The following is a 26,848-nucleotide window of genomic DNA, read 5'->3' as shown; positions in this document are numbered from 1 at the left end:
TCGACACTGTGAGACATTTTTCAGACTGGAATTTCCAAAAGGCTGGAAGGAATTAAAAGAGGGGAAAGAGAAAGACAGAGTTTTCTGCACAAATTATAACTGCACAGATTTGCTGTTAAGGGCAGGTGCTTCTCAGAGCTGCAAAATATTCAGTGTTTCACATAAAGATCTGACTCTCTGCTAGAAGCACAGGCTAGAAGCCAACTCATCAAAACCTCTATCAAAAATACAATTTTAACATCTGTTTGGACTTTCACTTATCTCACTGCTCCCAGACATTATTGATTATCATTATCCGCAAGACTCCAGTATTCTAAATAGTAGCGGCTAAGGGAAATAGAAGTGAGCTTTTACATATAAAGACAGCTAGGTACTTCTAGGGGAGAATGAAAACTGTCATGTCAACTGAAATAGGAGTCTAACCTCATTTCATCTCTTACAAATACACTATGAATAGAATAGATTAGTCTAAACTAAAAAGTTTATTAAAACTCTAATGAGGAATAAAGGATTTTGCCAAAGGACAAGAGGCACTACATTATAAGAACTGGATGCTGTCTGCAATAAACTTCCTGGGAAAGCCATGACTGTTGTATTTTTCTTTGCAACAGATTTCTGCTCATACCTTTGGTGTGCTGTGTGTTGGACTGAATCACAAGAAAAAGACACAGAATTTATGTTTGGTAGCAACTCTGCACTGTTGGAGCATGAAATGCAAGTTCTTGATTTAGCAAAGTAATCTCATGCTTACTCCGGAAAAGGAAAACTTCAGTAAGCTAGAACCCAAAGCAAAAAGGGTATATGCTTGAAGCCTGTCTCTCTTCATTGTTCCTAATTATGTAGATGTTCCTATGACTGCTCCCTTTCTTCTCATCCTCCAATATTCATATGAATTCCAAGTAAACAACGTGTACTTCAGTGACCTGCAAAGAAGTTTTTATAACCTTCAGAGCTCAACATCAGAAAGAACAGAAAAGTCTTCTATTTACCTCATTGAGCCTCTGCACATATCAGAAGAGCCAACCAGCCTCTCTCACTTGCTACCTACCACACAATAATTTCTCTTTTATTTTACTATTCATAAAATGTAAAAGAAAATAACCCCACGTTCAAAATTCAACCATGGCAGAAGATAAAAATGAGTTGCTGTGATGTTTCAATTTCTCCATCGGTTACAGACCAAGAACAGATGGAGAACTGGTGATCAGGAGAGCCCTGCTGATATTTGCCAATCAGTTTTGATGCATCAAAATTCCTAGAAATTATGAACCAAACCCAAGAAGCCTTCAGTTATACACACACAAGAACCTAGAGGTCCATATCATGAGAACCACTTCTAGACTAAAGGAACAAGTTATTTTGTTTTAGTATTTGGGGATCTACAGTCATGTTAATGTTCCTCTAGCACAGCGAACATCAACAGCAGATTCTGACTACTCACAGTGACATATAAAGCCTGATTTAAGAACTCATCAGACACCAGAAGAGGGAATAGGCCATACAGCTCCCACTGAAGGTAAACTGTGATCTACTTGTGGGGAATAAGTTAATTTTTCATGTTTTCAAGTATTGGAGCAGATTGTCTTGAGACTTCATACAGTCTGTCTTGATTTCTTGGCAGTTTTAAGGCTTGAATGGATAAAGCCTTGTGTAACCTGGTCTGTATGCACAGCTAATCCTGCTTTGAGCAGAACACTGGACTGAACGACCTTATGAGGTCTTTTCCAAACTGAACTATCCTAGGCTTGTGTGTTCCATTATGTAACCCCCCACTCAAACAAGCAAGATAATTCCCTAAGATTTCAGCTCCTCTTGACCTTGTTACCAACTTGCTTGTCTAAGTAGTTAGCTTCACAGTACACATGCATGTTAATTAAAAGCCAAATGGAGAAAAACTGGGACAAAACTGAGGCAAATTCCATACTTGTTCCTGTACCAGGATAGTCATAAACTGACCTTCAGCGTAATACGTACAGCACAGCTTAGCTGCAGTATGGTGTACTATTTAAAAAATGGATTAGAAAGCTGTGTGAGTTCAGTTTGAAAACTATAAATACTACAAATTTCTGCTCCAGTCAGTCATGAGACTTTAAAAAATGTCTTGCATTTTTTCAGGTTTTTCATCACAAACTAATGCTTATTTTGTTGCTGCATCACTATGAAGACTGGCCAGGTAAAACACTTCTACATACTATTTATACTACTGATTAGCAATAGACTACACCTATAAATCTGAATATGACTGCTGAATATACTGTTTTTGATTCAGTGATTTACAGAGAACTTCTTCATTACCTAACAGAAATACAGAGCAAAAAAGCGCAAATTAGCTTCATAGATGCTGTTTGCAATGAAGTATGCTGAGTTCTCAATGCTGAATGGCCAAGGGCATCCTGAACTCAATATCTATCATCTATCAATTTATGGCAGCAAATTTCTTTTAAAAATGTTTACACGCACACACATACATATACACAAATGTATGTAAATGTGTCTACACATAAACAAACATATACATGTAATTTTCATGTAGGGACACAGGTACAAAGGGGCTGGATGTGAGAGATTTTGAACACAACAGAACCGAGTGACGCCAATACTTACTTGGCAGGCATTATAAATCAACTGATGCTCCAATTTTTTGATCCCTAGAATCTGCTGAAACATTTCATAAAGCTGTTCCTTGCTCAGAATCAGCTCCGATACAGCACTTAAGGCCATTCTATTTGGCTGTTTGCAGAAGTCCTCTTCTCCCCTGTATATGGCATCATACTTGGCTAGCCAAGAACTTAATACTGTCTCTTTGCTCAATCCATCAATTTCCGGCAAACTTCGGACCCTCTTTTCTATGTTTTTCTTAAAAACATCTCTAAAGTCATTTGCAGAACATCCTCCACTGTGAACCATTCTTGCAACCCGGTCACTCTTGAGAAACACCTTTTGTAAAAAAGAGAAAGAAAAACAAACAAAAAAAAAAAACAAAAACATTAGAAATGAACACAAGTGCAAAGCAATCTCTTAATAAAGAAAGGGATCATTATTACAAGCTAAGATTTTGCTTCTAGATAAAATGGTTGATATATTTTTGATATATTTTTCTTAAAATAACGCATTCAAAAATATGTTTCTCTATTAAACTCAAACTATTTGGGTTTGCATGCTACACCAGTTAAGCTAGAATGAAGTTTGAATTAACCGCAGCTAATTTAAAACTCACGTGATTTCACTTATCTTTCCTCCATTTAGACCACAGAAGTCTGAAGATATTTGCGAGTTACTCATGAAGAAACCACACTGTCTTACAAGCTGGCTGTATAATGAGTGAAAAAATGATCTTTAAGACAGTTAAGAATTTCAGGGAAGGAAACTAAAATCCAGAAAAGAAAACTCTTATGCTAGAGAAATATTGCAATCAAAATCATCAGAAAAGAAGAGTTCAGAAATGCAGAATCTGCTTCCACTACTGCAGTGGGAATAGTGTCTAATACTGGAGAAGGATTATGGAATTCTCTGTGGAAAGGAGAGGAAAGGAAAAAACAAGAAAAGCCCTCCTAAATATGCATATATATAAGATATGACAGCAAATTTGACCAACAAATTGACTAAATCAGTGTCAGCAATCTGTGGGAGTTTTTCATTGTTGAAGGATAGTTGCACCCATCTCTCTCTCTTCTAACGCAGACCTTGGCAAGCTCAGCCTCTCCAGACAGTGTCTGGCCAAATCATTTATAGCAGCAAGTCTCACAAAACTGTTCTATTAAATATAGCTAAAAAGAGAATGTCTGTCACCTGATCATTGGTGTAAACCACCAACTTGTGCCTGGCACAAGGCAGAAACTGTGTTATGGCATTGAAGAGGTATCCAGGAGGGAAGCAGGTAGCTTCCCACAGCAGAAGAAAATGTGTCAGGGCACTCAGCCTGCCATACTTGAGTGCAGAAGGAGAGCTTGAGTGCCTCACTGAAGCACAGCTGATACACAAAGAATAGACAGGACAGCACGTGGTCTGAACATATTTCCCTTTCATCACCTCTCTGCCCGTTTGCTCTCTTCAGTCAGATGCTATGAAGAAAAAGAGGAGATGGCCTTCCTGGACGGCCATGAAGATGATCTTAGCTCTGGAGCACCTCCTCTCTGAAGAAAGGCTGAGGGAGTTGGGCTTGTTCAGCCTGGGGAAGATAAGGCTCCAAGGAGACCTCACTGCAGCCTTCTGTTTGAAAGGATCTTACGAAAAGGAGGAAGACTAACTTTCTACATGGGCAGATAGTGATAGAACAGAGTGGAATGGCTTTACACTAAAAGAGCGGAGATTTATATTCAATGTTTGGTGGAAATTCTTTACTCGGAGGGTGGTGAGGCACTGGCACAAGCTGAGCAGTGAAATGACCGATGACCTATCTCAAAGCTACAAATCTAAGCTGCGTACAAGTACAGGGTCAAGGAAAGCATAGTCAAAAAGTCTCAGTGCACCTTTTCCCTGCAGATTGGGTAAAATGCAGCTACTTAAAAATAAACATTTTGACAGATATTCTAATTGAAACCATACTGAAGATTAAACCTAAAAGAACTTGGTCCTAAACCATAAAACAGCAATAATATCTGCTAAATGCATTTAGTGCTCTAATGGCAGCATGCTAAATTTCCTTTTACTGAAAATCCAAGTATCTAAGGTTGAACTTTTATCCACAAAGGGAGTTGACATGGTTACTATCAATTAATGTTGATATTAATTTCCTCAAAATGCTATATGAATATTGGATTTCATTTAAAAACAAATAATAGTCCGGAATTCCACTTGACAATAAAAGTTATCAACACAAACAAGTACCAGGATATTAACCTTTTCTACATTTCAACAGTCTACGATTACAGTAAATTAAAATTCTTCCAAAGCTTACCTGCAAAGAAAACAAATATTTAAAATAGGTGACTTCAGACAAACTTTGCTATTTTCTTTCCTTCATAAATAATATCTTATCCTTTATCATGTTAGTTTGCACAGATATTGAGAAAAAGCTAATGCAGAATATAGAATAAAACTGAGAAAACTTAAATGCTCTTCCCTCTCCCCAGAAATGTTTATCCAAAGCTATGTGACCTTACGCATCACTAACATAACTGGATCTCTCTAATTAAAAAAATGCTAAACACACACTGTAAGATCATCAGAATATCATTTACCTCTCACTACCTTCTTTCTGCTGTATTATTCAAAACAACTAATTCAGAACACAGTGGCTAAAATACCACTAGGACTTGACTTATGAATCAGATTTATTCCAATTAATTCATAAACTTTGCTTTTGATATAAGTTGGCTTTCTAGGAGATGGCAGGAAAATCTGTTTGTTTATTTCTTTGTTTTCCCCAGTATTTGCCCACTAAAGGGTAACTGTATTGAACAGCATTTGTAGCATTTGTTGTCTGCAACACCAACAAAACGTCAGGCAAAACAGATTTTTATGTAGGTATCTGCAAATACAAACACATACAAATTCAAACACATAAAAAGGAAGAAAGAAAAAAAATGGGCTTCAAGATCAATAAAAAACAAAACACGTCTTTCAAAAATATGAAACAATTTGATCATAATTAACAACATTTAAAAGAATGTACATAATTCGCCTTTTCAAGAGTCATCAATATTGATGCTGCCAGTAAACCAGAAAATGCCCATAATATAGTCTGGGAGCTACTGGTAATAGGTGAATGGTTGGACTGGATGATCTTTTAGGTCATTTCCAACCTTGGTGATTCTATGATTCTATGATTCTAAATATATATGATAGAAGCAAGCATGCTAGAAAGGACACATTACCTTAAAATGTTCACTTCTAAAGTGTTTTGCTTATGAACAGTATTTGCATTAATTATTCTTAAGTTATCCTAAGATACTTCCTTAGCAAAATATCTGGTGTGATTACAGGAAACTACTCAATGTATAAATCCAAGGTGTGAATAGTATCTGGATGGTTCTGAAAAGGAAACCATTTGACCTAAGGCTAACTGTCCTTCATTCTAAGTCCCAACTTAGCGTAATTCTTTCCTGGGGTCATGAAAATGTGACAGACTTTAAAATGAACCATTTATATTTTATATACTTAAGAAATAATATTTTAACAGATATTTCATTGTTAAGTCATTGTTTGCAAAAGAAAATCATAAGTGAATGAAAATTCAGTTAGGAGTGAACCATATGTGCTCCTAATTTGACACAAAAAGACGCATTAAAAAGTTATCAAATGACTTGTTATTCCTGTTCCAGAAAGACATCAAGGTTGCTTCACATTAACTGTAACATCTCTGGCTTCAACTGTATTTCTTGACATTTTTTTCCTGTTTTACAGTTTTTCTGAAATGTTCTGCACCTGTTTTTTTCTTCTTCTACATACAAGTTTACAAATTACTCCTATATGGAGAACGTTTTCTTGCCAATGGCGTTGTTCCCACCGGCATTCCAGAAATCCCATCTGGCTTAGCACCCATGGCTCCAAAACCTTGGCTGAGCATGCAAGTCAGGATACATGCATGCTTTACATCACTGGCAGTTCTCTCTTGACATCATTTATTTTTGCAGTGAAATACATAAGCTCTTACAGGATTATATGCATAATCATCCCCAACAGGGAAAATATCTGTGTTGATACATATCTCTAAAGCAAAACAGTAATTAAGCACATTCACTGAATTGTCAGCTGTTCTTCCTTTTAATCCTGCATTTGGATTGTCTGATCATGGAACTTAGTTCTAATCAAATAATCATTCCAGTGCTAAAATGTTATCTGGAGTGTTCAGAAAAAAAAGAAAACATCACAGGTTTGAATGTGAAACACAAAATAATAGAGTTATTGTAGGGACAAAGAAAACTATTCTTACAGGGAAATGTACCTGACAGATCAGCCAGGATCTTTCCAAACCCTTGTATTATTTAGAAATAATTAGACAGGAGCCAAAGTTTCTAATGAGGCATTTCAAATTTCATTTTTCACTCAGAGGGTGGTGACACACTGGAACAGGTTGCCCAAGGAGGCTGTAGATGCCCCATGCCTGGAGGCATTCAAGGGCAGTCTGGATGTGGCTCTGAGCAGGCTGGTCTGGAAGTTGGCAACCCTGCTCATAGCGGGGGGGTAGAAGGTAGATGGCCATCGTGGTCCTTTTCAACCCAGGCCTTCCTATCACTCTATGATTTCCTGTTCTACAGCTTTTTTCTGGGTTTCCTCAGAGAAATTCTGGGGTGATGCTCTCTGACAGTCACAACTTAAACTTTCAGTATCATTACATTACTCGAATCATTACGCCTTGAATGTAAGCCACTATCAGAGCCCCATGTAACCAAAAAGAAAGGCTCTGTTAACACCAAACATTCCAGGGAAAAAAAAAAAAAAAAAAAAAAAAAAAAAAGAAAAGAAAAGAAAAGAAAAGAAAAGAAAAGAAAAGAGAAGAAAAGAAAAGAAAATAAAGAAAAGAAAAGAAAAGAAAAGAAAAGAAAAGAAAAGAAAAGAAAAGAAAAGAAAAGAAAAGAAAAGAAAAGAAAAGAAAAGAAAAGAAGCTAAAAAACATGTTTTGATGATCCGTCTGTCTTGAGAAATATCATATCGCAGCCATTCAAAGACGTCCAGTTAAGGAATTAAAAATTGAAACAAAACTAAACAAAAAAAATGCCTCAAATTCATCTTTCCTTATAATTACAGTAACAATCTTTTAAATGTATCTACTGAAGTATGGCTTAAATTCCCTTCTTACCCAGTAATTATATTTAGAAAATTTCCACTGTTGCACATGCTAGTAAAAAGCCTAATTCAAAACAATCTTTAACTGTAGATAGCCACAATAGAAGTATATTTCTGTTTAGAAATGAAAAATCATAATTGAGGAGTGTCTACAACCTGAGCATTGGAAATATTAAAGGACTGATTTTACATCTTCAAACACATAATTATCAAACATGGTACTAAATTTAACTAAATATATATGTGAGCAACACAAACATGATAATCTTTTTGCCTACTGTGAAGCTTAGGAAAATCATAAGCTATATACAGAAGAGTTTGGGTAAACTCAGCTGCAGTCAGTCTTTGCCTTTTCTCTATAAATGATTAAACATGAGGTCTATGAGGCCCCGTGTGAATTAAAATGAAATAAAATGATATATAAAATAAAATGAAATAAAAATGCCTCATGTCATTAAATCAAGTAAGTTTTAATGAACTGCCTTTTTCAGCACAGAACTGACAATTCTAGAGACAAACTGATCTCAGCTATAACTTACTCCTTCTTATGCTTTGAGTACAAGTTTTGTGTAGCAACAAAGTACAGGATTTCATTTAAACAAAACTTCCTTTAATCTTTAAAAATTCCAAAGGGTACTGAAAAGGCACAGAAAGACCCCAAAAATTGATCTACCAGCCTGAAAAGGAAATTCCTTACTCATACACAGTTGTTTCCTGTGCACCTTCTGCTAGTGCAACCACACTGAGGCTCTCCTCTTCATTAGGTAAAGTAGCTCTGGAACTCTGTTAGCCACAAGGGCAGCTAGAAATTCTTCATTTTTGACAGTCACTGCTGTTCTTGTAGTTCTGTGGAGATTATATTTAAACAACAGTCATGTCCTAAACCTTTACAGCCAGGCTCATGGAAAAGGTGGCTGCAGCTCAAAATGCTCACTGAACCTCTGGAACAGTAAACTTCTAGACAGGCCAGACATCATCTGAACCACCTTCTTTATCATCTTTTTTATGACACACAGTCCAGCTTAGGTAACAGCTTTTTCCTGCATGTTCTAGCACAGTACAGTACTGGGTGGAATAAAACACCATGGCCATTTTACAACAACAGCGGCTCTTTATAATGGTGCACCTAATAGTCATGGTACCTTCCTACTTCTGTGGTTACAACTACTTTCTTGTCATTGCAAAGTAATCATAACATGCCCTTGTTTGTCATATTGCTAATCACACCTCTAACAGTGTCTTCTGTACTAATGAGAAGCATAGTAAATTTTTTATTACCTATACTTGGGCAGTTATATGTGATCCCACCAACTGCTCCATTTGCTGCTGCAAACTTGGTTTGCTTGTAAAAGTACACTATGTCCCCTTAATTATTCCATGCCTTCATTTCTCTTGTCCTCCTGAGGCTTGTTGAGGAGTTGCAAGCAGTGCTATGCTGTTGCTTAGGAGGCACCCCCAATCTAGAAGTGTTATTTAAGTGAAGTTCTTCCAGTGACTCCATCACAAGCCAGTTTCCACCCTTTTCTCTTCCCAACTTGGAATAAAATGCTCAGGCAAGCACCTCTCAGCCCACAGACCTGTGATCAAAGCAGGATGGGGACCACCAAGACAGTAATGCATGACTAGGGGTGGTTTGGCCTTCTCCAAGCCCCAGCTGCATCCATTTTCACTTCTACCACAGAGAGGTAAAACTCAGCAAAGCAAAGTGGGCTCACAGAGTTGTAAGAGATCACAGAATCACAGAAGGGACCTACACAGATCACCAAGCCCAACTCCTGGTGCCACAAAGGTGAATTCAAAATTCACACCATATTTCTGAGCACTATCCAAATGCTTCCTGAGCTCCAGAAGGCTGTGCCCACTGCCTTGTGTAACCTTTGCCAATGTCCAACCACTCTGCAGTGAAGAACTTTTTCCTAACACCCACTTGAACTTCTCCCCCCCCACCACCAACACAACTACATGCTGTTCTCTTGGATCCTGCTGGTGTCATTAGAAAGAAGTGCTGAGGAGACAGTAGTCCATTTTCTGGCTGTTGTGGTACATACTCAGCGACACTATGGCCGAGCCTGCCCATGGCTGGGCTCACACATGATTTCCCCTTGTCTGCAGACATCAGTCAAGTTCATGCCCTCCCTCAGCAGAAAATGCAGTGAGGACGGACTCACTGTCTCCCATGTAGCAGTTGCCTCTTCTGTCCATTTGCCTCTGCTACTTACTATGCAACACTTTAATCCTACAGTTGTTGAATTTCAATGCAGCCACATAAATCTTAAAAGTTTAAAGCATCATGAATTCTATCTTTCAAGTGTTTCCAGAGTTTTTAAATGGTATTCCACACACAAATTACAAGTGAATTTCCATGGAAGTGTCAAACACTGTCCGCCCTACACTGCCTCATGAGACTGATGAGCCAGCTGAGTAGTTATTATCCATCTGCAAGTTATTTTTTCATCCCAGTGGACTGCTGCTGAGGTTCGGAGTATCCTTAAAATGCACTAATGTTAAAAATGAATCTTTTTGTACAACATTCTCTTTCACATTAGAAAAACAGTTTGCCAGATGCCACTTAAAGATCCTTCTCTGTGGAGATTTCTCCAGGAAATCCCAATCTGCCAGATACGGAAGTACAAACTGTCTTTAAGAAGTCATTCTTATATTAGAGGATATTTTATTTTATTTTATTTTATTTTATTTTATTTCATTTCATTTTATTTTATTTTATTTAAGCCAGCTTGAAACAAAGGTAGAACTATATGGATACTAACCATATTGCATTGGAAATTAAAATTTAAAAATACAAGTGAACAGAGGTACTTCTTTCTATCAACGACTGAACAAAATGACTTTGTAAAGGTAAAAAGGACTTTGATGGAAGTCAAGGGAATGCACATCTGTGAATGCTTTTCAGATTTCTGATGTGCTTTTCTGATGTATTCTCCCAATGTGCTCAAGTTTCCCAATGTGCTCCTTGAACTTATCAGAATAGCAAAAGTCAAGGAAAAAGTATGTGTTATCCATGGAGAAATTACATTTATTTTGAGAAGCAGCACAAAGTTCACAGAATTCACAGAATCCAAGACTTCATTTGCAGTATGACCTGCTGATAAAAACATTTTAAGTACTACAGAGCAGGAATCACGTTACCAGGGTTTCCTCCCACAGTTTAATGGTTGAATTAGGTTTGTATACAAATAAAAGGGAGAAATCTAAATAACGTTCAGCAAGCAACTATAAGTAACAAAAGGTTAAGCAGTAAGTCTGGTGCCAGGACACTTCTCACAAAGTAAAGCAACATTAAAGCAGGAGACTCAATGTTCAGTCACCCTTTGCATACACCAGTTAGTGTAACAGTGTTCCTGCATTGCACTCAGCTGGCACCTTTGCTCTTTGCTGCTACTGCAGCAGCTTCTAAAAGCCCTTCACACACAAGCTCATAAGTGACTCTCATCGCAGCCAACAGCTCACCCTCTTTTTAGAGCCCTCCCTGCTCCACATTCAACAAAATATATTCCCCACTTCACCCGTTACCACGAGTGATGCTCTCTGGGACCATCTCATGCATTGCTCAGCAGTTCTGTTTTCTTCTTTAACTCTACAAATCATAGATCTGGCCTCTGGAGTTAGTTTGATGAAGGCACAAAACACTTCTGACAGCCTGGACAACTTCCACAACAGACTTCAGAAACCAAGACTTATGCCTAGAAGTAATTAACATTGATTATAACCAACATACTTACTGCTATACCCTAGAGCTGCAGGAAGAACATCGATTCAGACATGATGGTCTCCCTGCCCTTGTGAGAGACTGGAAAGAAATTTAAAAACCTCAAAAAACTGTGAAGTGGTGTTTTTGGTTTTTTTTTTTGTTTTGTTTTTTTTGTTTTGTTTTTTTTTTGGGTTTTTTTTTTGGTAGATTAGGTGTCATCATCTACAGATGATCTGCATTCTAAGACTCCACAAGCAAGAGCCAATTATTGGCTGAAGAGGCAAAATCTTCATTTCATTGTTTTCCTCTATTTTTAATGCCATGTCTCCTATCATTCTGGAGTGTATTAAGCAATGATATTTTCTTAATAAGGGTAGAGTTTCAAAAAATCATCCCAAGCTGAAAATTTTAGAGGTTTTACCTTGTTTACTTCACATCTTCAAGCACAGCACCACATTGGTCATGTTCCATAGCTCAGAAACCAGCATCCCAATAAAACCTCTTGCAAACTGAAACAGGTGCTACTTCTCTAGGCTTACATGCTGGTAAGCATATTATACACAACACAAAGTATAATACTTGCTTCTTTTTCTTCTTTTTCAAATTGGCACAAGCAGCTGTCCAAGTCTCCTTGTATTTCTGCTCCTGATAGGCACACACTTCACAGGCTTGAGCACTGCAGTGTTTGTGCCTGGAGCACAACATGAATAAACGCATCTGCAGTGACAACCACCATAAAAAACTGAGAAACTATTTCACCCAGAAGCCATTTTATTTTTTTCTGGATTCATTCGTTAAACTTGTACAGATGTCTTTGTGGAACAAGCAAATTTGTCCTCCTTTCAAGGCTGACAACAGTTTTTGCACCCTGGTGAGGCACAGTAAATTACATAGTGTTGCCTATATGATAACATTTCCAGATTACTTGTGGAGCAAGTAGTAATAGTTCTGCTTGCTAGAATCACCACTGTATTATCTTTAAACGTCCAGTCCCTCCTTGTACTAAAGGATATCAAAGCCTCAGAACTCACTGGCTGTCTGAAGCGTGTTGAGGGACTGTGCACCACAGTGCTGACCCTGGTACCAGCACTCTGGAAGAAAACTGTTTCCAAAGAAAACTGCATGTACCAAAAATGTCCAGCTTCCCTCCTGTGGTACTGTGCTCACACAGGCAGTGTATGGCTGCACTGCTCCAGATTGGTGCAGGCTGATCCACAACAGAATATTCAACATCAGCAGCCCAAAGTTTTGCAACATCTCCCCTTCCCAAAGATGCAGCTGGAGCATTTTCATGCTAGAGGCTCGACTCTGCATGAGGGTTAATCACATGCATAAAAATGACTTCTGATTTGCCAGTTGACCATGGCAGTGAGAAATTAGCTCACATACAGTTAAAAGGTCTGCACATTTCAAACTGCTGTGATGCTTGATTTGTTGAAATGAAAATGTCTGTAAATGACAACCTGCAATTAAAAGAGTTCTTGATAGTTTGGAGTGCTAGGACTGACATCTTCTGTCATACTGCCATGTAGAAAGCACTGTTTGCTTTGCATATTGCTTTCCTCCTGCTTAGGATGTTGTAAGTATGATGCCATGAGGTCTGAAATCACATCACTTTGGTCCTTTCATCATTCCTACATTACTGTGGAAATAAATGTATAAATGTATAGGTGTCACCTGAGACTAAGCAGTTTCCATACAAGCCTTGGCTTTTCCATCCAGCAGCAACCTCTTGCTAAAAAAAGCGAGAGCTATAGATGCTTCTCAGGACCTTCAGATATAGAAGAAAGAGCAGATTTGTACAGAGTGGATCTAGTGCCACTGAGGTCAATGTTTCCTAGACAGAACTGGCACTCCAGCTTTCAGTCTGACAAGAAGAGGTGACCTTGAAATGACTGACAGCACATCACAAGAAACCTGAACTATGCACTAGATGCAAGATGTTTGCTCACCCTCTTTCTAATGTACTGACTGATATAGAACATGAACACCAATGAAAATAGTTTGTATTCAACAGCACACAATGCCAAAGGGTAGGAGAGAGTTTGAACTTCTGAAGAAAACACTGGTCTCCTTGCAAGTAAAACTGGGGGATGCCTTTAAATATAAAAAATAAATTTTCATGTATAAAGAAGACAAAAATCTTTAATTCAAAGGTAGTTGGACCATCACTTCTTTACTAAAAGAACAGCTGGCATTTCAGGACAACGGATTTAACTAACTTTAAATATTTAGAAAACTTAAGGAGGGAGCCTGGTAGGAATCCTAGCTTTTGTAGCCAGAAAGGAAGATGTGCACAGACACTGAAACCCTGACTTGCTGGAGCTCGAAACTGTAAGCCATCTGAATGAGAGAGAGGCATCTTTTCAGCTCTCTGGTTCTGCATTTTTACTTACCCTGGCTTGAGTTAGGTATCAGACATGTAACTGGAAAATAAAATGTCAGTCCTCAACCAAGCACGTGGCCAACTAATAAAATGGGGCCCTGGAAGACGAATGACTGAAACACATGCCCCATTCCCCACCAGAACTTCATAGTAGCAGAATAGGCCCTTATAGGCCTGAGAAAGGAAACCAGGAGTGTTCTATTAGCACAATTATTAATACTGGAAGAACTTTGGCAAGCAGTAAGATATCAGGGTATATGCTTGATCAAGTCACAAGGGGAAACTGCCAAATCAACCCAGAGAAGTTACCAGTTCTAGATTTGGAAATTAGAGTAGATATGAACTAAGTTGGTACAGAAACACAGAGCCAAGGTTTCCCTTAACTGTAGAAGAAACTTCTTCACAGTGCAAGGCCACAACATGCTCACTGTTTTTTGGTTACATTTTTGTTTGTTTTTTAAACAAAGTACCAGGCAGCCCACAGTCAGTGTAGATACACTGCGACTCACTCCCTATACTCCACCACAGAACCTCACCACTTGTATTTAAAGAGTACACTGTCTCAAAGTATAACTTTTACTTGCCAGGACCATTTACTTGATTTGTGATTCAAATATTCTTCCAGTGCAGCTGAATGCTGAGAAAAACAAACGAGCAAACAGAAATTGGGCCAAAGCTGCTCAAAAGGTCATCCCGTGAACTGTTTATCTGTATCAGCAAAATCTTAGGAATTGAACTGCACCTGACAGAAGTGGTCACCATTATGATAGGTGATAGGTATTCTGTAGCTGTTGTCCCCTGTATGAAACAAAAGTTGGTGGACAACAACTACCTGGATATACTACTATCTGTTTAGAGCTAAATCATGGCAATGATGAAAATAGGTTAAGCAGAAGAAAACAAGGTCAAAACCGCAAAGACAACAAAAACAGTGGGATAGAAGACAAGAGAATAAAGAAGAGATGCAAACCAAAGGAAGATTAAAGGAATAAAACTCCATCTAGTTTGTAATGTAGAAATGCTAAACACTCAGCAGAGAGACAAATGAAAAGCATCTCCCCATACTTACATACTAAGAGAAAGGAACCATTCTGAGGAGAATATGGGCAGGAATTGCTACACTCCATGCTCCACTATGTAATTCATGTTAGATCCCTTTCCTTGCGCTAGGAAAGGACGTACTCAGCCATGGGGCAACTCAGATTTCCTAATGCGGGTTCTGACCTGAATGAACCTTGCTCTCTCCACAATCAGAATATGGGGGTCTGGAAAGATTCACTGTCCACGCTGTGCTAGAAGCATCTCAACTCAAGCGATGCAAATGCCTTCCAGAAGTTTCTCAGCTAGAGACACAGAAGACCTCAAAAGACTCTGGGAGAAAAAGAACTGGATGGCAAAGTCAATTTTATGTACAAGCTGTTACAAAAGACAATATTTGCTTTGTGACAGAAACACATTTGACGTTACAAAAATTACCTCCTTCTCCCAGAAAAAAAACCTGTACTTCAGAGCTTCTATTTTAGGAGGAAGTCATGAATAATAGAATTTGAATAAAAATGCAGGGAAGGACAATACATCATGAAAATTGAGTACCTCAGGAATTGTTTGTTTTGGTTTTACACTTCAAATATGTTATGTCTAGACTTTTATCTTAAAGCCATACTCACATTATCATACATTTCTATTCTGGAAGAGGGTCTGAAGGCAATACAGAGCTGTTACTCCTGCAGACTATTGGCATGTACAACATAGCTGTAAAGCGTAGCAATGTAAGTATTTTTATTCCAATAAAACTTCCTTAAAATGTCAACCTTTATCATAAATACTGACTCATCTTTTCCCTGTTATAAAGTGTAATCTTTTTGTGTCAAAAAGCGACAATACATTTTCCTTGATTAATTTTTCACAAGAGTGATCAATTCATGGTGTTGGTAGAAAAGTTATAATATACATAAAAGCTTCAAAATGCATTCTGAATCTTAAATCCTTCTTTAAATTTAATAATCACCCAGCTGGCTACACATCAGACAGCAATGCTTCACTGGGAAGATTAATGACCATTTGGTCCGCAGTTTAATCCCCCTAGATTTTAGCACACAAAGTGAAAATTTTTATAAATTAGACTATTTTTATGCATTTCAATTATATGTCATGGTCCAAGTAGCTTTAATAGTAACTTTGAGGCTCCCTAGTCATAATTTGCTCTCTCTTTGGATTCCTGAATTTTTGGAAATGAAAACTTCACTTCACTACAGTATTCCCTAGACATTTTTGAAGATTTTAAAAATATGTCATTCCAAAAACACCTTTATTATTACTATTATTTTATTTTACAATTATCAGACATTTTGCTTTGCTGGTAGCATATTCTATGGTGAGGAATTCAGGACACATAATGAGCAGTGATGTCCACATGGCCCCAGTAGCCAGAACCAGCCACCAGCTTCCACAGCAGCACCCTCTACCAGTCAGGCTTCTGCATCCTGACCTCCATGGTGCCCATCCTGTTCAGTCACCAAAAAAAATCCCAAAGGACAATACAGCTGTTGAAAGCTGGATTTCAACTGGGATATCATCACCAGGCCTTGTCTGAGCAGGAGAAGAAAAGATCTGTGCATCCCCAAGAGCAGCGCTACTCCTAGCAATGAGTACGGGGTAGAGAACTGAAGGTGGAAAGAGAAAGGAAAACCTCCACCATTATCATACTGGTTTTAAATTAGCAGTAATAATACTACAACCCTTTCCCTTTTCTCCATTTATGGGCACCAACTTTAGCAAAGTAGAAACAGACAGGAAGTCATCCTTACACTTTTTCTTTTAAATACCAATAGCAGCTATATGGAGATTCCAAAATGCTTTTACGCAAAACTAGCCAAGTGCTTTGGCAGGAAATGCAAATGGTAAATAAGTCAAATGTAATAAGCAAACAAACATTACCCTCCTACTGTAAAAACTGTGCTACTTAAGCCAATATAAGGCTTAAGTTATTTGGTTATTCTGACCTGCCTGTTAGTCAACACCTTAATGCATTTTTAATGTGCAGAGAGAACACTCATCTCATGTCATCTCCAAGGCTAAATCCTCTAAAGCCAAAGTGTGATCTCAAAAATTCTTCTCATTTTACTTTTCTCTTTGTTATCTCACCCAACTTGGAATCATAATTCCACCGATGCATAAGGTTTTTCATTTTTATTAAAGCTTCTCCTAGACTATTCTGAAAACATGTTTCCCACTTGCTTATCTAGGATGCAGACTTGCACTGATCTAAATAGATTTTAGAAAAAAAGGTAACTCAATTCCATGTCAGGGTATTTGGAAACATTTGCACCATTCGTCTGTCAGCTTCTGAAATATTACTCATACCACAAGCCTTCTGCCATCTTCAAACACAGATTTTCTGATTTGATGCTCTTAAAAGCCCAGGGTAATCTCTCAAGGTTTGTTGTCTATTTCAGTCATAAATTTTATGACAGGCAGAAATGATGTCCCTGTCATGGCCACTTCTAAACGCGATTGTACCTTCCCAGACACTTGTGTTACAAACAGACTGACACGCTGTGAAACCTGTGTTCTATGTTAATAACCATCTAAATAATGAAAAAGTTCACTTAGTAAAAAATTTAAAACTGATACTGTTGGTGTTCTTACAGAATTAATGTTTCTATATGGCAAAACAATCATCTCACTCTTACACTCATTAAGCACAGAACCTATAAATCAGGAAACAGGTAAACGGCTCATGACTTTTAATGGACAGAAGACAAAATTAAGAGAAGAAACAAATCTATAACATAAAACAGCCTATTAGAAATAGGGCCTAATACTTGATGCAGCCACTAAGCCAATACATAAAGTGCCCATCAGGAAGTGAAAGGGAAGATAACTCTCTTTTCCTAGTCAAAAACAACAAAAAATAGCAGTTAGAGGATCAGTGCATGCAAGCTACAAAATCCAGAATGCTGGAATAAAGATGTGTCACTGAGCACATGGTAGTGCAACATCTGCAACTATTATGAAGCACACAATCTACAAATAAATACAACAGAAACAAGCTGCCTCGGCATTAGCTGGAGCTGCCCCTCTCTTTGCTCAGAGCATCCAGCTGGTTTTGGCAGGTACTTTTTCACATGTTAACAGAGCCAAGCTTAACATCTTTACCTTCCAAGACAGTATATATTTTGGCAGTTTATGTCTGGAATCTTTCTGCATTAAATTACATCTAAATATCGGAGCTCCTAGGCACAAAGCAAGGTGTAGTGTCTTATAATCAGGAAACAATTAAAGCTGCAGCGTCGTCAGGCAAGAGACTTGACAGTCAAACAGTGACAGAGATAGCTCATAAACACATTGTCAAAAGAGATGAAAACTTCACTGTCACTCTCAGCCTTTGATCTTTTGAGATGCAAAGGATGACAGACACCAAAATAGAACCACACACGGCTGAGCACCTCCGCTAGGTTTGAACAAACCCAAAGATAAAGCTTCAGCGACATCAGTATGCCTTAATGTCAGTAGAATAAATAAATTCATACTGAAGTTTGACTAGATCTTGGTTTGAACCAACTTCAGTAAAGATTCATGACAATTTTCCAATCAGTTCTTTCCTGCATTTAACTAAATGCAAGATGCTATGTTAAGAACAGCTGCTTTTACCTGTATCATTTCTGACAAGACCCTACATCTTATTTGTCCCACCTTCAATTTAAACTGAGCACAACAAAGAATATCAAAGCTTCCAAGCTCTAAAGCTTTGTTTTATATTAAAAAAAAAGGTTGTACAGTAATCCTGAGGAAGAAAAGTTGAAATACAGAGAACTCATATCCAGCGGGAAGTGCAGACAGAACAGCCCTTGAACTCTGAGCACACATTCCAGCAGCCCAGCACGATGGACCACTTTCCACAGTTTTGTTTTATAGACCAGAAACTTTCACTGACTTCCTGGCCCCATGAAAGTCAGTTTCCTCGTTATTACCCACTAGGCTGAGTCAGCACCCTACTGAAAGATCTCATCATGACACAGGTTCCCTGCACACTGCCTGTCTCCCTCCCTCTTCCTCCTTGTCCCAGCCTGCCTACCATAAATTCCCCCCACTCAGACTCCATCCAAGAGGATAAAGCCTCCTGGTTATAAGAGGTTTCCCTGGCCCCAAGAGCAGCAGTCACGAAAATGCAGCTGGTCCCCTCCTCTCACCTGCCCAGAAACACTCAAAAATAACCATCAACGAGGCAAACAAAGACATCAAACCAGAGGCATCCTCCATTATGCTGTTTTTTTTTTTTTACACAAACACAGTTTATGACAGCATCCACGTCGAAACATCCTGCCCACACAGTTACCTGGTACAGAAGCCATCATGTGAAAAAAGAAGCCAGCTTTGTGATTTATTTTCAAACACTGCACCATTCCAGTAAAAAAAAAAAATCTTAGTCATGCCCAATTGCTAAAACTTTCATGCTTGTATTCATTATGCTTCATCTGGTGGTTTGGTTTGTTTATCTGTTTTTATTTTATACATTTTAGAGTGAATCTGAAGGCAAGCTTCCAGTGCTACAATATTCAGAGGAGAAACAACTAAAGGACTGGAGAACTTCAAAATAACCCACTGTACTACAAGACTTTAGTCTGAATGCTATACAAGCAATATGAATTCCTGATTCCAGCACAGCAGTAGAGAAGAAATCAATGTCATTAATCTTAAACCCAATGGAACTGAGCTATTGACTTTTCCATCTTTTTAGATGACACCTTCTGGTTCATTTCAATTAGGACCAGAGGACAGTAATTCAGGGTGGGGGGTTTTTTGTGTGTTTTTTCTCTTTTCTTTTTCATTTTATCTAGCATGAAACTCTGAATGCTTTGCAGAAAGAAGTTACATTTCCTAATCCATGCAAGTAGGTGTAGGAAAGAAATGTGCTGTAGATCTGAACTGCGAGTACACAAAGGTAGTATCTCTCCCCTTCTCCCTTGACATTTTCTTTCTTATTTCTGGTGGTGTTTCACTGAGTTCACTTCATGACTTAATGTAAAATCACAACCTACACGGTACATGGAGTGCATAACATAACAGACCTTTAAGTTTGCTACATACACATCAGAACAATTATGATTATTCATTCCTAAAAGTATTTAGCTGTTGTCTAATTAGCTTCAAAATAACTGTTCAACTAAGAGTTCTTCTAGTGATTTAGTCAGAAATATGTGACGGAGAATGTTTGTGTACACACATAAATAAGACAATATCTAACAAGGCCGTTAATATTCTCATTTGATTTACCCTGCAAAATACTACTAAGACATTAGCAATGAAAAGTAGGCAAGTAGAGAATTTTCAGGCAGCCTGTGATTGGCAGCCACCAAAAGGCAGCCAATACCTACAATGCTCCTACAGCTGGTAAGGCCTTTCAGATGACTCATATCTGCAGATGATACTGTTTATAAGATTCAGTAACATAAAGCAAGGTAATGATCCAGCTGAAAATGAGCAAAATAATACAAAGCCAGATAATATCCCAATTCAACCTGCTCCATCTCTCGGCCCATGAATTAGATTTCAGATGAATGTGACCTACTGCAAAGATGTGCAGCACACACTGGTCCCAAATGATTTCACTAAGCTTGCCTTAAAGGAACTCTCAAACTGCTGTCTCTGAAAACACTTAGAAACACACAAATGACTTCATATTCTACATCAGTGTATGAGGAGTTTTGACATAACATTACAATGTGCACAGACATTTAAACATGAGAAAAACTGATCATATCTAAAATCCTGTTCATCTTCAGAGCTTATGTGCCAGGCTTCAGGCTGGAGGACATGGCTTGTCTTACATTCCTAAACACTGTTCTGGAGAGAAATGCCTTGAAATGAACCAGAGGAAAGACTAGCATGGATGAACAACTTCTCCTGAGACTTCAGGACAAAGAGAGAGTCCACCTCTTGTGGAAGAAGGGACAGGCAACATGGGGAGAGTGTAAAGAAGTTATTAGGATATGCAAGGAGAAAATCAGAAAGACCCAACTTTAATTCAACTTAGCCACTGTAGTAAAAGACTATTTTAAAAAATAAATATTATATATATATTTTTACAAATATATTAACAGTAAGAGAAGGACTAAGGAAAGGATGTTTTACCCTCACTGTAAAAGATACTTTCCTTATATCCAAATTAAATCTACTCTGTTCAAGCTTGATGCCATTTCCCTTTGTTCTATCACAAAAGACCCTGCTAAAGAGTCTGCCCCCTTCTTTTTTGTAGCTCCCTTTTAGGTATGGAAAGGCTGCTATCACGTCACCTCGCAGCCTTCTCTTCTCAAGGCTGAACAGTTCTGGAGGAACTACTACTATTAGAATTCCTACAGTCAGAAACTGCTTGCAAACTTGACATGATACCGTTTTTATAGTCAGAAAACAGATGATCCAACGTTCTGGGCAAGGAACTGTACTCAGTTACCACATGATTCAAAAGATTCATAAATCATAAATCATGGGAGGTACCAGTCTATCCTGATCTTAAAGGCTCAAGTCTGCCAAGAGAGCCAGAGAGTTAATTACTATCACACTAACATTTTGAGAGTCCAACTTTATTTTCTCTTTAAAAAGAAAATATATATATATCAAAAAGCTGTGTCTCATTTTGGTAGATTAAAATTGGTTTAATAAAATTTATAGGTAGTAGCTGGCATTTTAACCTATGGCATACATTTTCTCCTTTTTGAATTGTATGAACTCTATATAAAGTGCTAAATCAAAGGCAAAGAATGTGCAACCTGGTAGCTATAGCATTGTTTTCCCCTTTTGATGAATACTTCTCTTACCAATCATCTCCTACACTTCATATGGTTTCAGTAATACTGACTGTTACCACTTATTGCTGTTTTACACACATCATCAGTTTAATTGCAGTCTTTCCTTCCTTCTTACTATGATTGCTTTCACCCACCATATTTGCAAATCACTGTCTGTGAGTAAGCAATTTTTATTAAACAGATCCTAATTTTCTCTCTCCTAACCAGTCAATTTTACCAGCTTAAGCTTCAAGAAGTCGCACTTCAGGAACTGCAAGAGTTGTTGCATTTACTCTAGCAGCTTTCCTGAAGAGTTCTTAACATCTGCAAACCATATAAGAGGTATAATAAAAATAAAAATAGATATGATATACATGTATATTACATACAATGCCCTCTATTATGACTCTTAGTTCTGTCATATCCTTTCTGCTACTAAAACAGTACACAGCAATTAGTGTCACAGAGAATAAAGACGACCTTGCTTTCTTTCTTGAGCAGCCTTGCTTCTGCAGAGTTATCTCTTGCTCTCTACAGACTCACTTTGGTTCCTGTCATCTGAAAATGTGTTGCACCTTCCTGAAGTTGTCTGTCACCCTCCACTGACTACAGGGAGCATTTGCACAACAGCACACTTAGATTCTACAGCTGAATTTACTGGAAATTATTTTCAGCTTCACACGCTCAGCTTAACTGAGATTTTATTTATTATTTAGTAACTGATTACTACAGAGTATTTTTTCCCTGTTCCTGTTTGTAAGATATGACATTACAATTGAACTTACAAAACATATTCTTGCAAAGTGTTTCCTTTCTAACGTGATTTAATTTTGATATACTAGTACAACCTCTTCCTAATTTTAGTTATCAGCAACCCAGATCTTTTTTGGTTTGGGTGAAGCCCGTCTTTTCCATACAGAATTCTGTCAGCTGAAAGTTTTGCTAATTCTTAACAAGCCTCCTCCTCCTCCTCACAACACTTTCTTCAAGAACATACTGAAGCGCTCCCAGCGCATGGCACAGAGCCAGTTACACAGGCAGGATTAGCTTCAGAGTGCTGCTATGGAAATCCTGCTCTTTAAATACTATTTTTACATGACTCAGGAAGAGTTTCTTCACTTTAGAAGCCTATCCTGTATGAAAGAGCACTGCAACGAGAAACCTTAAAAGAGCTGATGGTATTTCAAAAACAGCTCCGTGACATCTTCACACAAAAACTGATGATATTTTTTCCACGATAATCTTTTCCCTCCTTGAAATTAAGAAATTAACAAAAATTAAGAAGTCAATTTACCCTACTCTCAAACTCCATTCAGTGGCCAGCATGAGATGACTTCTAACTGCAAAGCTGATTTTGCTGCTGTCCTTATTTTGCAGATTGCTGCTCCCATTACTGCTCTCACAAAATACATATATATAGCTTTATTTTTATTTTAATGTGGGTTTTTTTGTTTGTGGGTTTGGCTGTTGTATTTGTTTTTAAACACCTTTTCCTTGAGACCAGATACACCATCTCATTCTTTCAGCCCCTAGCCTTCCCTAACACCTGAGTGATAAAGCCAGCACTGTCCTGGCCAGCTCCTCCCGCAGAATCTCTCCTAAACACTCTGTTAACAGGCACAGGGGGGGCTGCAGAGCAGCCCCGGGCACCTCACACACTGCAGAAGACTCAGAAAAGCTAGGAAACAAGTGGCCTGTCTAGCAGCATCGGACACAGAAAGCACCTTGTTGCCCTCAGAGCAGGATTTATTGCTGCTCCTACTGCAGCTGAAGCAGCATGAAGCATACTCTGCAGAAGCACGGCTGCTGCTTGAGGTGAATAGCAGAAAAGACAAATACAGCCAAAAGCCACCTTGAAGGGCTTCTGGCATACCCACATATGCCTCCTGAATGGAGGATTTTTAATGCTGTAGAGTGCTGTGCAGTGTGCATCAGTCCTTCCCCTCACAGGAGCAGCAGTGTCACTAATGAATGAACTGTAAATTACAACAGGTATTGCCATTTGGGCAATCTGATTAGGTCAGTTATTTCCTTCCCACCAAACAGAGGAATACTAGAAAACCCCACACGAAATCCTGCTATTCCAAACACCGTACCTGGTTAGTATTCAAGATCCCCCAAACTTTCAAACCAAACCCTATGTAAAGGAAACGCCATTGCCTTATGGACCTGGATGAAAGCACTGGGAATCTCAGCAGTTTCCCCAAGGAGCAGCTTAGTAATCCCAAACAAATACATTTCTGTAGGCTCTAAAGTACTGAGTCCCTGGATGGACTTGTTAGTCATCTACATGTGTGCCCTCCTTGTAGCTGTTCTTCATGAGCGCATTTTACACCATTGCCTGGCCATGCTAAGGACAACCACCCTGCCCACCCTGCCAACCAGCCAGCAGCCAGCCAACAGCCACACCACTTCAGGTCATACCACTACCCCCAGAGGAATTACTCCCAGTGTGTCAAGCATGTTTCATCACAGTCATCTTCAGAAGAGTCACTGTGACTTTTTCAGACCTCCTTTTTAAAGCTTCTGTATATTCAAGACTCACTTTACTTTGTTCCACAATAACAGTCAGTTACTGTAATGATAAAGTATGAAAAAAAGCAGTTTAAGCATAATGTGCACTTATTCCGTATCACTGAAGTGGAGTGGGCTTCCCTCTCCAAACGCATTCAATCAAAATTACATCTGTTACAGGATCACTGATTTGCATTTCTAAAAGTGCTTTAAAGATGGATACATAATAAATACATTTTAAAGAAACAACAAAGACTGAGTGGGGAAAAAAAAAACCAAACCACACACACAAAAATTTTCACTGTTTTGAATCACAGAATGGCTTGGGTTGGAAGGGATCTCAAAGATCATCATGTTCCAGCCCCTCTCGCCATGGACAGGGTTGTCAACTACTAGATCAAGCACTAGGTGAGGATGCCCAGGGCCCCATCCAACCTGGCCTTGCACACTTCCAGGCATGGGACATCCACAACTTCTCCAGCAGCCAGTGCCAGTGCCACACCACCTTTCCAGTGAGAAATTTCCCTGATATCTAATCTAAATCACCCCTCCTGTAGTTTATCACCATCTCCCCTTTGCCCTATCACTACCTACTATTTCTATACACTTCCAACATATATAAATATTATCCTACCGATCCTGTGATTCTATTGATATACTGGTATATCAAAACAAAAGAATGTGGTACACTGAAGTTCTGAGCATTTCCTCAAAGCAACAGCATATGAACACATGGCAGACAGATGAGACCTCTCTGATACCCGTTCTGTGCAGAGGATGCTTTTGGTGCTGAAGGTAATAAACTAAATTCCATCTCAGGGGCTGCCACCAGGATGGCTACACTGTTATTTTGACAGGAAAAGTGGACTTCTTTAAAAATCAATTCCTTTGTCACAGTCTGTTGCGTGGAAAAGGGATGCTGTCTGCACTGAAAGCTGTTAACTTGCCCTTGCTGCTGTTTACCCATACCTGTTCTGACAGTTTAACTGCATCAACTCAACAATAACTTCTATGATAATTTAGGCTAGTAAGCAAATTAGGATAATCTCTGAAAACTAAGCATGCTGTATGCATTATTAATAATACTTACTTTATCTTTAACCTCTGTACATGTTATGAAATTGATTAAAACTTTTTTTTCCCCTCTCCAAATGTAATGAGAATTTCTCCTTACCGTTCACACTGAATACAACCTTCAGCCTATGCAAGCATCTGTTTCCACACTCCTCTGCCACTATAACTTACTGTTATTACTACTTTTATAAAGTATTATATCTGAGCTCATAATCTTGGAATACAACAGGCTTGCATATCTTGTTCTAAGTGCCTTACTGTTTCCTACACGAAGTTACTCCGGTTCCTTTAGCACATTTACTTACAGATCTTTTCAGATGTCCAGGACCACTTATTCAGATTTGTAACTGTTGAATTTGAACAAGTTTTGGAAACAGCCCTTGTCTTCTGTCTTCAGATGAGGACAGACAGACATAGCTTCCTCTCCAATAGAGGAGATTGGGTTTGAAGAATTACTGGGAAACCTAGAGCTGCCAGGAGACTTTATATTTTAAATGTCAGGAGAGAGGACTAAATGAAACTGTGAATCTTTAGTTTGAGAGCCATAAAACAATTCTAAGATCGAAAACACTCACGGTAATCAATCTGACTCTGAAGTGATATATAAAATTTACTCTTTTCAGAATTAATAGCAGAACCAAAAGTAGCTGCATTTCACAATGAGTAAGAATTAAAATATCTTCCCCTGAACTGCCTGGAAATTTCTCTTTGGCTCCTATTCAAAGCAGCCTTATCTTTTTTCAACAGGCTGTCTTAGAACAGCTGTGACAACACTTAACATGCATTTTTCCTTTCTTGCTTCCATTTTTGGGGTAACAAGTCTGACCAAGGCATCATCAGTCTGCCTGGTAACACTAACAGACAATTCGGTCCCTTCTTCCCAGACTCAGAGGAGCAGTTCTATGCCAGCCACACACTTGTTGGCTCAAGATGATCACACTGCCATGGCAGAAGGAGGGCAGCCTGCCTGCAGCTTTCAGACCCCTTTCGTTGTGATATTACCAAGGACAGAAAAGGTCACGTGCTTGTTCTGACTTCATCCTCCAGATGTAACCTAGAGCCCTGACCACATTTAAAGCCAGAAATGAGGCATCCTGCCAGGAGAGGGCAGGACTTCTCAAGGAGACTCTGGGGTGACATCTCAGCACTTCTTTCAGGGGTACCCACAAGAAGAAAATTCACATTTATACATATCTATGTTGACAGCCACTGCCATGAGTCCTGTGTGTTTTAAACTCACCCCTCTAGCAACAATAAATGCTCTACTCATGCAAAACTTATGACTTGTCTTCTGAATGAAGATGGGCATCTTATTCATCTTCTCTTTATGGCCATTGGTTGGTGTGGTCTTGGCTCTCCTTCCTTTCAGTCTTAGCTTCAAAATTCAGCACAAGTATCAGCTAAGACCAGTATGACAGCAGTGTCAGGAGCTCTTCTGAAGTCAGAACAGTTTCTTAAGTTTCAGGTGAGAAGAAATTCCCAACAGTGGCTTTGCACTGAGGAGGAAACTGAAGGTAAGAGAATTTGCCTCTATAGCGTAGATTTTGATATTCTATCAGATGACATATGTTAACAATGAGCTTTCTGGTACCTCATCTAAGACATGATTTATCAACAAAATAGATTGGTATCAAATGAAAAGAAACATGT

At 38.6% G+C, this 26,848-nt stretch overlaps 1 protein-coding gene across 12 annotated transcripts in view; it reads right to left on the bottom strand.

Annotated features, from left to right (window-relative positions):
* CADPS2 (calcium dependent secretion activator 2) overlaps positions 1-26,848 on the bottom strand; it is a 278,795-nt gene that overhangs the window by 180,883 nt on the left and 71,064 nt on the right. For all 12 annotated transcript variants that reach the window (XR_014937439.1, XM_085523891.1, XM_085524029.1 and 9 more), the window contains exon 3: positions 2,605-2,937. Coding sequence is in view for 11 of the 12 variants with exons in the window: in XM_085523891.1 (XP_085380017.1) it covers positions 2,605-2,937 (333 nt within the window). In the remaining variant the exon portion in view is untranslated. The remainder of the gene's footprint in view (positions 1-2,604; positions 2,938-26,848) is intronic.

Source organism: Coturnix japonica, chromosome 1 (genome assembly GCF_054131305.1).
Source record: "Coturnix japonica strain WE chromosome 1, WE-NBRP24, whole genome shotgun sequence".
Taxonomy (NCBI): Eukaryota; Metazoa; Chordata; class Aves; order Galliformes; family Phasianidae; genus Coturnix; species Coturnix japonica.
Note: the sequence above shows the minus strand (reverse complement) of the source record. Positions and strands in the feature narration are given on the sequence as shown.